General features: G+C 37.6%; 1 protein-coding gene across 1 annotated transcript in view; it reads left to right on the top strand.

Annotated features, from left to right (window-relative positions):
- The window catches only part of LRP6 (LDL receptor related protein 6), a 2,645,333-nt gene that overhangs the window by 16,871 nt on the left and 2,614,886 nt on the right, over nt 1–13,576 (top strand). Inside the window, exon 2 of the mRNA XM_044088131.1 lies at nt 4,361–4,760. Within this exon, the coding sequence (XP_043944066.1) occupies nt 4,361–4,760 (400 nt within the window). The remainder of the gene's footprint in view (nt 1–4,360; nt 4,761–13,576) is intronic.

The following is a 13,576-nucleotide window of genomic DNA, read 5'->3' as shown; positions in this document are numbered from 1 at the left end:
TTTTGGATAGATGATTGAAGATCATTAATAAAGATGGAGAATAAGAGTGGACCTAATATTGATCCTTGAGGTACTCCTAAAGAGATGGGTAGTAGAGCAGATAGAGAATTTTTCCAGAGTACTGCTTGTTGTCGGTTTTCAAGATAGGAAGAGAACCAGGTTAAGGAAGAGAAATCCAAGGCAAGGGATTTTAATATGTGTAGAAGAAGTGTATGGTTGACCATGTTGAAGGCCTTTGACAGGTCTAGGAAAAGAGAAGAGGTTAGTTTGTTGTTGTTACGGTTACAGTTGATGGTGTTGGTAAAAGAAAGTAGTGCAGTGGTAGTACTATGTGAGGGTCTAAATCCATGTTGAGTGTTTGCTAGTAGGTTGTTATGAAGGAGATGGTTAAGTAACTGTTTGTGTATACATTTTTCCATGATTTTAGCTAGTGGAGATAATAGTGCTATAGGGCGAAAGTTAAGGTCAGTGGATTTGCCTCCTTTGTGTAAGGGCATGATGTGTGATATCTTCCAGATTGCTGGAAAAGTACTTTCTTTTATGGATCTGTTTATTAGGATAGAAACAGGGTAGGCAATAGCTTTAGCTGCTACTTGAAGGAATTCAGCAGGAAGCTTATCTGCTGAGGGGGTAGTGGGTTTAAGTTTTTGTAAGAGAGATTGTATGTAGGAGGTGGGTATGGGTTGAAGTTGAAGGGGAAGAAGGGAGTTGTTGGTGTTACTTAAGAGCAGTTGGGAAGCATCAGGAGATAAGTGGTTTGCTAGACTTTGTATGGAAGTAGTAAAGAAGGTATTGAAGTTATTGGCTATTAAAGAGGGATTATCAGGGTCTAAATTCTGTGTGTTGGGTGTAACTACTTTGCCTGGGGTAAGTAGATTATTGATAGTAGACCAGAACTTTTTTGGTTCTTTTTTGGTGGATTGCTGAAGTTCAGAGTAGTAATTCTTTTTATCTGAAATAATAGCTTTTTTGGTATTGTTTCTCAGCTCTCTAAAGGTTTGATAATCTGTTGGGTTTCTAGAGGAACGCCATTCTTTCCAAGATTTATTTCTGAGTATAATTTTTTGTTTAGTATTAGAGGTTAGCCAAGGTGCTGTTTTGGTCTTTATTCTAATGGTACGACTTTGGGCATGGTGATTTAAGATTGTAAGGAATGCTGAGTTGAAGTGTTCAACGGCATCGTTGAGAGAGAGGTGTTTTTAGAGGGGTCCAGTTGTATTGTGAAAGTTCTGTTTGAAACCGTTCACGATTAAATTGTTTCTTTGAATATAGTGTTCTATGTGAGGTAGGTAAGTTTTGTTGAGTTTTAGCTCTAATGACATAGGTGAGGGAGTGATTGCTAAGGTCATCAGGAAGAATGCCAGTTTGGTAGGTTTGTAAGGGGGAGTTTGTAAGAACCCAGTCTAAGGTGGTTTCTTTTTTGCTTGTTTTATTTATTCTAGTGGGACTATCAATTAGTTGTTCGAAACCATAAAGGTTTATATGGGAAGTAGGGTTAGCATTATTACAAGATTTCCAATCAATGTTAAAGTCCCCAATGAATAGTGTTTCTTGAGGGAGGTTATTGGAGAGTTGTTCAAGAAGTTGTTCTAAAGTGGGGATGTTATTTCCAGGGGGGAGGTATGCACAAATGATGTTTATTGCTTTAGTAGTGTTAATTTGAATTCTGGAGCAGATTATTTCAGCATTATTGTTTTGGGTAAGGGCAAGGTCAAGAAGAGTAAGCTTCAGGTTAGTTTTATATAGGATAGCTACTCCACCTCCCTTCTTGGAGGTACGATTAAGTCTAACAATGTTATATCCAGGTGGGGTAATTTCAGTGTCTTTAATGGAAGGTTTTAGCCAAGTTTCTGATAAGCATAGTATGTCAAAGTTGTGTACTTCTAGTAGGGCATGGAGTTGACTAATTTTATTAGAGATACTACATATATTGAGATGGGCCAAGGATAATAAGTTTGAGGGTGTAGTGGATGGAGGAAAGTGGGGTTTTATATGGTTTCTGTGTGTTTTAGTAGTTGTAGGTTGAGGGCCTGGGTTGGGGTGTATGTCACCATCTTGAAGTAGATGGAGTAGTGTAAGAGTTTTCGAGTTTATGTTTTAGAAAAGTGTCAAATAATTTCTTTGTTAGTTTTTAGTAGTTTGCAGTGTAATAGCCTGTGGTATTTGGCAAGTAGGTATATGGATTGTGAGGAGGTATGTAAGTAGGATGAAGGTGGGGATGTTGCAGGTGTACTAGTATGTTTTGAGGGAAGTGAGAGAGAAACAGTTATGGAGTGTTCATAGGAGGTTAAGAAGTAGGTAGTGATGAGAAGGAATAGTAAGAAGGAGATAGGTAATTTTAAATTGTGACTGGAGGATAGTTGTAGTCATGATAAAATAGTTGTAAGTTAAGTGGCGTTTCCTGATGAGTTGTGGGTGGATATAATGTGGGAGTATAGGGCAAGTGGTAGGGGCTGTAATAGTTTAGGTGTCTTAGTGAGAGAGGGGTGGGGCTGGTTATAGCAGGTAAGTAGGTGTGGCTAAGTGAAGGGTGTTACACAATGTGTGAGGCTGTGAGTAGGATAGGGTAGAAGTAGTGAGAGGTGTGTCTAGAGGCAAGTTAAATGTAGGACCCCTGGGGGTGGGTGGGATGTGGGGCACACAGAGTAGACCAGAGGAGGAGAAGGGAAAAAGTATCAGAGAAGGTGGGGGAATCAAGGCAAGAGAAAGTAGCCTAGGAGGAGAGGATAAGACAGAGTATTAAAAGGAGGAAAAGGATTAGGGTAGGAAGGTGAGAAGAAAAGTGCAAGGTAGAAATCAGTACTAATATCCCAAATAGAGATGAGGAAAGGGTGACCTCTAGTGGGCAACAGTGGTAGTGCAATAAGCAAACAAGGGAGCTACCAGGCGTAGAGCTGTACTAAAATGGGGGAGAGAGGATAACCTATGTAGCCATCCAAGGAGATTGTGAGGTGAAATGAAGGAATGAGGGAAGGGTAGCTGCTGGCTGCTTAGCTAGTGGCAATCTGAAAGCTTAGCAGGAACATTTGGTTAAAATTTAATATAGCATGACTAGGTAGACATACTCTCTTGCTCTCTGGAGGTAGAGGGTGGCAGGAGAAGGCAATGTCCTGATCGATTCCAAGGGTAGTCTGCGGAGAACACCCTAGTAGTGAAAATAGAGGGATACAACCCAGGCAAAAACACAGGGTCGTTGAGGGGATAGTTCAGAGTTGTCGCACACAGCCAAGCACACACAGCAGCAGCGAGGAGGGCAGATTTAAAGACGTGTGTTTGTATAATTATATGTGTGTGAGAATCACTATATGCTATATCACTATATGCAATTTCATAGGATAGTTGATGGTACTAGTCTCTCTTATTGCACTGTAGTTGTGCCTCTTAGCTTCTTTGACAGAATGTTTTGGATGTAGTCAGAAGTACTTGTGTGTTTGGGGGAGGGGGTGCGACAACAAAGGTCCAAAATTAGGTACAGTTTCTAAATAGTGTCATTTGGTTAAACAGTTAATGGAGAAGCAGGTTTTGCAATAAAATGTATTTTCTGAACAGTAAAAAATAAGCTGTCTAACTTGACCTTTAGTGGCTTACCAAACATTAAAGTTTTTGAAGGACAGGGCAAAAATGTGAGGCAAAAACCAGGATGCTCTGCAAAATCTGGGACAGTTAAGCATGACTTTAAAGTGAGGCAGGCATTTTGAGTAAATATTATCTAGGGTTCTTTTTTCTAGGAACTACAAGATTTGTGCACTTGTACTGTATGCGCTTGACAAATATGGACTGCATACTACTCCACATAAGCAGTAGAAATGCATGTTACATCAAGAATGTCATTTTGGAATGTATACATTTGTTTTTTAGTGAGAGAGTTTTTTTTTTAGTCTGTTATTTGATATGTTCTGGAGGATGTCTTTGGAATGTTTCTTATCTGTTGGGGAATGTTGTTGCTTTCCCATTTCCTGTACTGCACCTTCAGTAGTGTTCACTTTGTGTTATTTTTCTAGGCTTGAGATTTGCTACTTGCATCCAGCTTGTATCATCTTGTTAGAATTGTGTATGATCTTTGGCTGTATTACTGATATTGCTATATTCACATTTGTGTAAATTGTATATTTATAAATGTTATATATATATATATATATATATATATATATATATATATATATATATATATATATATATATAAGTAGTTATATTTGTATATCCCATGCAGACAGACTTGCATGCTACATATAGTCTTTATTTTATTTTTTTTTATCTACAGCATTGCGGAAGAGCAGTACATGTAGGGAACGTTTTAAAATGATGATGCTTTATGATTTAGACTGCATTGAACATGTATAAAATGTTGTTTGACTTGCAGCATCTGCAGCTCCACTCCTGTTGTATGCAAATCGTCGAGACCTACAGTTGGTAGATGCTTCTGGCAAGAAGGAAAATGCCACTATTGTTGTCGGTGGATTAGAGGATGCAGCTGCTGTGGACTTTGTTTCTTCACAAGGTTTGATATACTGGAGTGATGTAAGCGAAGAAGCAATTAAATGTATTGTGTTTAACAGAACAGGAAGCATTCAGAATGTTGTAATTTCTGGACTTGTGTCACCTGATGGGCTAGCATGTGACTGGCTTGGTGGAAAACTATATTGGACAGATTCTGAGACGAATAGGATTGAAGTGGCAAATCTGAATGGATCATTACGGAAAGTGTTATTTTGGCAAGAACTGGATCAGCCAAGAGCCATTGCTTTAGACCCATCAAGAGGGTAAGTTTACTGTTTTAAACTTGAACTGTCTAATATGGCCTTTGAGTACTTAAGAAATGCCTTTCCTTGCTAAAATGTATTGTTTTCACATGTTAGTTGATACAGGATTTAGACTGCAACAGATAATAACCAGTTGGCCCACAGAGTTTTTCCTGGTTGATATGGCAGCTAGTTCATTACAGTCTGCTTAGGCAAAGGATACCACTATCCTCTCAACCGAATTGTGACTCACTGCAGTACGTTATTGCATGGGCCAGTTTGTGTGAACCCTAGATTTTTTCCCCCTCTCTGTTCTCCTTTAACTGGTTTTGCATTTTACCTGGGATAGTACTGCAGGAAGAGATGTGTGTACTTTCTGTTTTAAAAAAATTTATATATATTTTTCTGTTTGATGTGTTTACCCTTTCTCTAAAATCTTTGTTTAGCCATTGCTGATTTAATACTGACATTTAAGTTTTGAAGTCATTTTATATGCAAACATAGCCTTTAAAGTAAGAAATTGGAAGACTAGTTCAAGTTCAAGATTTTTGTTTTCTTGCGTTGGTGCATCTCTTCCATCTCCTGAGGAGACTAAATTATCTAAGTGCATCTGTTGGGAGATGTGTTGTGATACAACTGCTTAGGATTTATAAAACAGCTGCAGCCCCACCATATACAGTTACATGCACCTTTTTCAAGGGCAGCCAAAATGTCTTGGTTTAACTTAGGTGCTTTGTCGCACACTGTGCTAGTTGAGACAAATGATAGCTGTGGAATAAATCATGTTGGTAGCTTGTGGCTGTAATCCTGGGATTTACTTATAAGATGTATACTAAGAAGTGTTAAGAGTAATAAAGATTTGACACTGGATATTTTTGACTTTAGATGCAGACCTACCCACAGCGAGAATTGTCTTTAAATGCTTGACTTGAGATCCGGTTGTCTTCTGTATCGGGAAGCTATTATGGTACTATTTTGTACAGTAAAGCTAAAATACGGCTACTGCTGTGTCTGAAATTTCATTTATCAATTCGTGTATATTTAAGATGTGGTACTGTAGGGTGTGCATTCCTTGCCTTTTAACCGACATCTGGCTTATTTAAATGGAAGTACCTAACAAATTAATAAAAATTGCTTCAGTTTACCTCTATTCCTTGTTTGTATGTTTTGTTCTTGGCTGATTTGCATTTGTATACTATTGTGAAATGCTGTTGTACCTTAATCTTGTTGACTTTTATCATTGATTATGTTAAATTTTAAATGTTAACTCTTTCCCCCTGTATATGGTTTGTGATGAACATTGCTGATTTGTCAGTTTTTGTTGGCTGTAGAAGCTGCTGCTTTTCTTTAATTGGTGGTAGGCTGTGGAGGTAAAATTGTAAATAAGTCGAAAGAGCATGTAGTATCTCCCTCAGTTTTCAATTTCTTTGCTTCTTTTAGAAGATTGGAGGGTTATGATTTAGAAGGTCTTACGGTTTAGAAAACATTGCATTTCTTGCATTTTTACCAGAAATTGAAGATTCAGTTAACAGTTCAAGGTATTAAGTTAGTAATAATGATTGTTTTGGCTTTTGGATCATCATAGAATTGAATCCTTTGTTTGTCATCTCTGTTGAGTCTCAACAGTGTTGCATTTGCCAAGTTTCATAAACTTTTTAAGTTATGTAATTTTAGATTGGAGTGGGTTAGTGCTAGAGTTCTCTTCTACATTCGCCTTTATCCGTTGTGAATGCATTTGGCTGATTTGCTACTGGCTGATATCTCGGTCAGGTGCATGCCTTAAAAAATTGCACGCTTGAGCTTCTTCCTTTGTTTACTTTCAAAACTTGAACAACTTTAGGTGCACTATTAGAAATATGTGGATCTGTGCTACATCTGTTGCTGACTGATGTGGAAGAATTTCTGTGTTCATATGTAGTCAGATTAACTTGGTGTATGGCATGACTTGATACACTCAGTTTAAGTTTTATTATGGATTCTTTACTGCAAGATTTGAGATTTACTGTTGATTATTCATTGAAACTAAACTTACCAGTGTTTGTGTACTGTGCTAGAATGTTGTTCAGTCTTTTGGCCTTGTGTGAAAAGTGCAAACAAACCTTTTAACCCTTTTAACAAACTTTCATAAAAAGAGACTTTATCATTGATGTGTACCTCATCTGCATAAGAAAAGACAGGTTCTTTGTGTAATGTTGGCATTAAGTGTTTTGGTGTACAGATAAGTACTGCATTCATGTCCTGGCTTTGCTGGTTGTGGAGCTTAGGAGGCCAGGCTATGATGGCAGCAGAGAGAGTCAAAGCCTTGAAGTAATGCCATCAGAGAGTCTTTATCCAAGTTCTAAATTATCTTGATTGAGAAATATTACCATCAGTTGCATTCTCTTGCTTGTAGGTATATATCTTTTCCATGCTGCAGTACATATGTCATTATGAATTCATCTGCCATGATCATCAGCCTATTAGTTTGTTTTGAAAATGTATTTATAGAGTGGGTGATAATATAGTACGCAAGTGCAAGCGCATCACTCCAGAGTAGATCACTCAATTTTGAACTCCTGTCCAGAGGTTTACTTTTGTGATCCACTGCTGTGTGAAGGATATGATTAACTTGGTTGGTAGCAATTCATAGGTGTCGTTTTATAATGTTTCAGCAGACGTTTTATAATGTTTCAGCAGAAAAGAGTAAAATTATCTCTCTTGCTATGTTATTTATTATGCTGTTAATTCCTGTAGGGGTACTGGTCAGCTGACTCTCTTCACCCAGAACTTAGGCTCAGAAATGGGCAAAATTCACAGAGCAAACAGCAATGTGTATAAAAACATTGGTGTACATACACTTGGTAAGGTTACGTCTATCGTGATTATAGTAGTGTCCATAGGAAAAGACAGCCACAGCATGTGTACCAGTGATTTATTAACCGTAGTCTCTGAAGCATTTAAATGGTTTCTGTTTAAACTGGTGCACCTTCCATATAGTTTTGATTACTGCAGATGTTTTCAGGTGCTTCCAGGACGTTGGTCAAACATCTGAAGAAAAAAAAAAAACTTCCCACTGCAGTTACCCTATGTACTGTTCTGGTTAGAAGTGTTATTTTCGGATGGTGTACAGTTCTGACCGCTGATTTTACTGTGCAGTGGTGGATAATGCTGTAATTTTTAATATTGTGTGTAGTGGGGCATCAAGTATAAGGGCATCACCACTTGTGTTATATTGCCTAGAGGATCCTTAAGAATTAATGTAGTACTGTTTATGTACTTGCAGGGTATACTTGTTTTAAAGATGTTTAGTTTTTTAAGTAGGAAGGAGTGGTCTGCAGTACTGTGGTTATGTCTGTGAATACACCAGCTCTAACGTGTCTGCATTGTTTATGGGGTAAGTTATACAACAGGTGTTAAGAGCAGTTATAGTTCTAAGTCTTTTTGAAAGATCTGCTAAACAGCCTAGTATAAACTGAATCTATATGATCAAACTTATAGTTGTGTATTAATTTTTTGAATATTTTTGTTTGACAGTATAGTGATAGTGCTGTGATAAGGATGAGACTTGGATTTTGAGCAGAGGTACTGTAATTGCATGCCGAAATGGGTCCATCACTGCACATGGTGTTAGTGAAAGATTAAATGTCGAACTGAATATGTAAATGAGCAAAAAGAAGATATGCTTGACTTGACAGTGGAATTCTGTTCAACATAAACAAGTGATGTCCATATCTGGTATATGCAGTCCAAACTCAGTATCTGTAAATGTTGGGAGCCCAAGATGGTAATTTTTATTGATGCTTGCTGCAGTACCCTTGGCTATGTAGGTGTCACATGACTTTTTTTTTTTTTGTTCAATACCATTACTTTTTACTTGTTAAAACTTGGATAATACAACTTCTGCCAAGGTGTAAAGTAAAAACAGGCGGCTCCAGACCATGGCAGATAAAACCATATATTTAATACGAAAAAAGTTACGGTGTGAGCACTTTCACAGCTACAAGCTGAACTTGTAGTGGCTTTTTTCATATTAAATATATGGTTTTATCTGCCGTGGTCTGGAGCCGGCTTCTGTTTTTACTTTACATTTTGACTGATTTGTTGAAGGACCCATTTACCTACATCCTGATTTCTTTTTGGACTATTACCAACTTCTACCAAGGTAAAAAAACATATTTTACTTTTCAAGGCTGGTGTACAGTAACACCTCAAAGTTCAGTTGAGTTGATTTTGTTGTATTGGTATGTTTTTCTAAAAAAAAAAAATTCTGTAAAAATTTCAGATGTATTGCCCAAAACAGTTCTACCACAAAATGACATATTCCAAATAAAATTACACAATTCAAGTACTACTGAAGACTTTAAAACTCGCATACTATAAAATGTAAGTAGCTATGTTATTCCTTTTAAAAGGGAATAAAGTGTAAAACAGATAAACCATAGATATATAAATTAATTAAAAATGTTAAGTTTTTGCAAAACCTGTCAGAATCACCAGACTTGCACCGAACTGCTGTTTCCGTTTATAACCCACACAGCAACCCAAACCAGGGTCAAATAGTTAGAAAATATGAAGTTCCACAACCACTGCACCACTATTCACCAAAGCAATGAAGTTCACTTATGAAAACCAATTTATTGTTAAAAAAAAACAGACTTAGCGCTTTCACCATTAACATGGCATCCTCAGAGTCATTTGAAACACTGAAAACTTGCACATTATATATCCACACACCCCACTAATTAGTCATGACATCACAATTAGTTAATTAAAATTGGTTAAAATAAAACTCAAAAAGCTTGTTTTTAACCACTAAAAATGCTTGTAAACAATGTGCTTGTGGAAATAACTATTAACCCACACACACACACACACACACACACACACACACACACACACACACACACACACACACACACACATTCATAAGTTACACATATATTCTTGTTAAAATTGTGTAATAAAACATTCAACATTTGACAATTTGCTTGAATGTGCTAACAATTCCTACTGAATGTAGTATAGTAATACACTTAAATAATAGCTGACTTGTGTTTCAAAATAGGTTTAAGGGAAATGTTGTCATTAAGACCAGGGTACCTCATAGCGTTTAATCGCAATTGCCATTCAGTTTCTAAAAAGGCTACCCTGTTTTTTATGTCTCCCCCTGCCTCATGGTGCACTCTGTCAACTACAAAGAACAAAAACTTAGTAAAATTGGGACAATGACTGATGTGCAAAAACAAAGCATTGTGCACATCTTTTTTCTTGATTGACCTAGTATGTTCCATAATCCTGTCCTTGAGCTTTCGTGTGGTCATTCCTACATAGAAAGCATCACAGGACATGCAAGAAGCCACATAAACTAAATTCTTGGTGTTGCGACTACAAATTCCTGGACAAGCTATAGTTCTTCCAAAACCAAGTACACAAATGTAGGCCCCTTCCGCAATGAATCTACAACATTTACAAGATCCACATTTGGTCATTCTGGATTTGACATACCTACCATCCTTCTCCAAAATTGTTTTAACATTTTTTCCTTTACTGAAAACATTTTTCCTTTGGTGACAAGCCACTGATTGTTTTCAGTAATCACCCTTTTTGTATCCATACTCAGTGCGTTAATCCACGCACTCCTCAAACAAGCGCCAATCTCGTCTGATTTGTCATTAAATTTCAAAATAAAGGCTGAACCATCCATCCTATTGTCCCCTTTGGTCCCCTTTGCAACCATCAAGTCAGAGTCACCAATTGTTCTAAGAATTGGCAAATAAACAGACCTTCTCTTTTTGTACACTTCCCTTTTGATTCTCAACAATAACTCCAAAGGGTAACCTCGGTCCAATAACAGACCAATCAATTTGTAGATTTCTTCCCTTTTGATTCTCAACAATAACTCCAAAGGGTAACCTCGGTCCAATAACAGACCAATCAATTTGTAGATTTCTTTCCTAAATACCTCGTCATCACTGACAAGTCTGGAAATACGCACCATTTGGCCCTTACCCACCCCTTTTCTCTGGTGGAAGGGGTGACAACTCCCGAAGATGGTTCAGCCTTTATTTTGAAATTTAATGACAAATCAGACGAGATTGGTGCTTGTTTGAGGAGTGCGTGGATTAACGCACTGAGTATTGATACAAAAAGGGTGATTGGTGACAAGCCACTGATTGTTTTCAGTAAAGGAAAAAATGTTAAAACAATTTTGGAGAAGGATGGTAGGTATGTCAAATCCAGAATGACCAAATGTGGATCTTGTAAATGTTGTAGATTCATTGCGGAAGGGGCCTACATTTGTGTACTTGGTTTTGGAAAAACTATAGCTTGTCCAGGAATTTGTAGTTGCAACACCAAGAATTTAGTTTATGTGGCTTCTTGCATGTCCTGTGATGCTTTCTATGTAGGAATGACCACACGAAAGCTTAAGGACAGGATTATGGAACGTACTAGGTCAATCAAGAAAAAAGATGTGCACAATGCTTTGTTTTTGCACATCAGTCATTGTCCCAATTTTACTAAGTTTTTGTTCTTTGTAGTTGACGAGTGCACCATGAGGCAGGGGGGGACATAAAAAAACAGGGTAGCCTTTTTAGAAACGGAATGGCAGTTGCGATTAAACGCTATGAGGTACCCTGGTCTTAATGACAACATTTCCTTAAACCTATTTTGAAACACAAGTCAGCTATTATTTAAGTGTATTACTATACTACATTCAGTAGGAATTGTTAGCACATTCAAGCAAATTGTCAAATGTTGAATGTTTTATTACACAGTTTTAACAAGAGTATGTGTAACTTATAAATATGTGTGTGTGTGTGTGTGTGTGGGGGGTTAATAGTTATTTCCACAAGCACATTGTTTACAAGCATTTTTAGTTGTTCAAAACAAGCTTTTTGAGTTTTATTTTAACCAATTTTAATTAATTATGATGTCATGACTAATTAGTGGGGTGTGTGGATATATAATGTGCAAGTTTTCAGTGTTTCAAATGACTCTGAGGATGCCATGTTAATGGTGAAAGCGCTAAGTCTGTTTTTGTAACAATAAATTGGCTTTCATAAGTGAACTTCGTTGCTTTGGTGAATAGTGGTGCAGTGGTTGTGGAACTTCGTTGTTTCCGTTTATAGTTTTAATCTGTCCAATCAGTTACACTGCCTGAGGTAATTTCAATTCTATTATAACATGCAGTCTTTTGCTTTTCATAAACTGTCTCAATTGCACCCTTGATTTTATGTCTCTCTCTCAGGAGAAAACAATGTTCAGTTTATATAGATTTTCAAAGCAACAGCTGTTGTTTTCCAATGTCCTTGCAGTTTGCATGATTTATTTCTGTTTTATGTCCTTCTTTGGTTATTTTCTTCCTTGCTGTATCTGAAGACTTTACAAAGCGTCTCCACGTCATCTTTGTGTCACTTGGTGTTTGTGTTTTATTTCATTTATTTCTGCATCTGAAAGCTCTCAAAGTCCCTGTTGATCAACTTCCTTCTTTGTATGTTCCAGATATTATAACAGGATGCCATGTCTAGCCCACATATTAACTAAGCATGATTTATTTTCGGAGGTGTCAGACACACAGCCGTTATTACTTATCTATTCTTAACTGCTTTCATGCTTTCTTAAGCAAGTTTGTCAGCCTTGCAGTTACACAGAAGCATTTATTTCAGAATCTTGTCAATTTGACCCTTGCTTTACACGGCAAAACCTTTTGTTAGAAACAAGCACATTTCTTTTGCATTGCAGCAATCATTTTAATTGCTTTGGGGAAAGAATATTTAATCTCTCTCAACAAAGCAATTAAAAAGAATCAAAACGATTCTGCCTGACTGCTGCATAATAGAGGCAAAAATCTGGAAAGCTCTCCATTGATCTCCAGGCATCTACACCCAGGACTGCCCCCTCTTCTTTTTTCCTCCTACTGTTGACTGTAACATGTTGGCAGAGTCCTTTATTGAGTTTACAGGCGAGCTGTTGAGTGTACTTTCTCCTGCTGTATGTGTGGGAGCCAAGAAATCTTGGCATTATAGTCCACTGATGCAGTATCTTCCCTGTAGAGGACACTAAGTGTGCTTTTAGGTTTACTGAGCAGTCATCCTGGGTGATATGACTTTTTAGCTGATGCCCTCAAGGTTGTTTCCAGAGCAGCACAAGGAAAGCTTGAATGCCATGGCCCTGGACTCTAAAAGGCTGACTGCATCTCCCAGTCTTTGAAAGACTGGAATTTCTGCATGGATGGATGAACTTCCGAGCCTCAAACACTGGTCTTTAGAAGTAGAACTTAAAGAGGCTCTTTTACTCCTAGAGCTCCACTACTAATCCTCTGATAAGGAATCCAGAGCAGTGGACAGGGTGGACAAATTTATTATTTATATTCTACCTTCAGTATGCAGACCCTGGTACTCATGTAGTGGATTTTGTGTACATCTGTGAGATGCGCTGCATAATGGAGAGGTTGTTGGATGGGTCCATTGAAAGGCAAGCTGCTGTCACAGTCCACTGCTGCATCAGTTGTTTATCCGTATGCTGACTGCTCTCTAGGTTTTCAGAAGGGATGTCCAATGCCAAAGCCACTAGTGGTTTAGTTCATCAACAAACAAGATTCAGCACGGTCGTACTTGTGTTGAAGTTGTGAATTTATTGGCACAGGCCCTTAAATACAGCCACTTTCTGGTGGTAAATCACATTTTGGCAGATGCCAGTTCTTAAAGACAGATTTGGTTACTGTTTGATGTTTCACTTGTAGCCCTCAAGTCTGTCAGTGTTTCTGAAGTTCTGCATATAGGGCAAATGTTGCTGCGACCTGTTTGTGTCTTTGACTTGTGTCATGTGCAGCAATTTTTTTTTTTTTTTATTCTGTC

This window comes from Protopterus annectens, chromosome 11.part0, assembly GCF_019279795.1.
Source record: "Protopterus annectens isolate FY-2018-M chromosome 11.part0, PAN1.0, whole genome shotgun sequence".
Taxonomy (NCBI): Eukaryota; Metazoa; Chordata; order Ceratodontiformes; family Protopteridae; genus Protopterus; species Protopterus annectens.
This window is presented reverse-complemented; position numbering and strand designations above follow the sequence as displayed.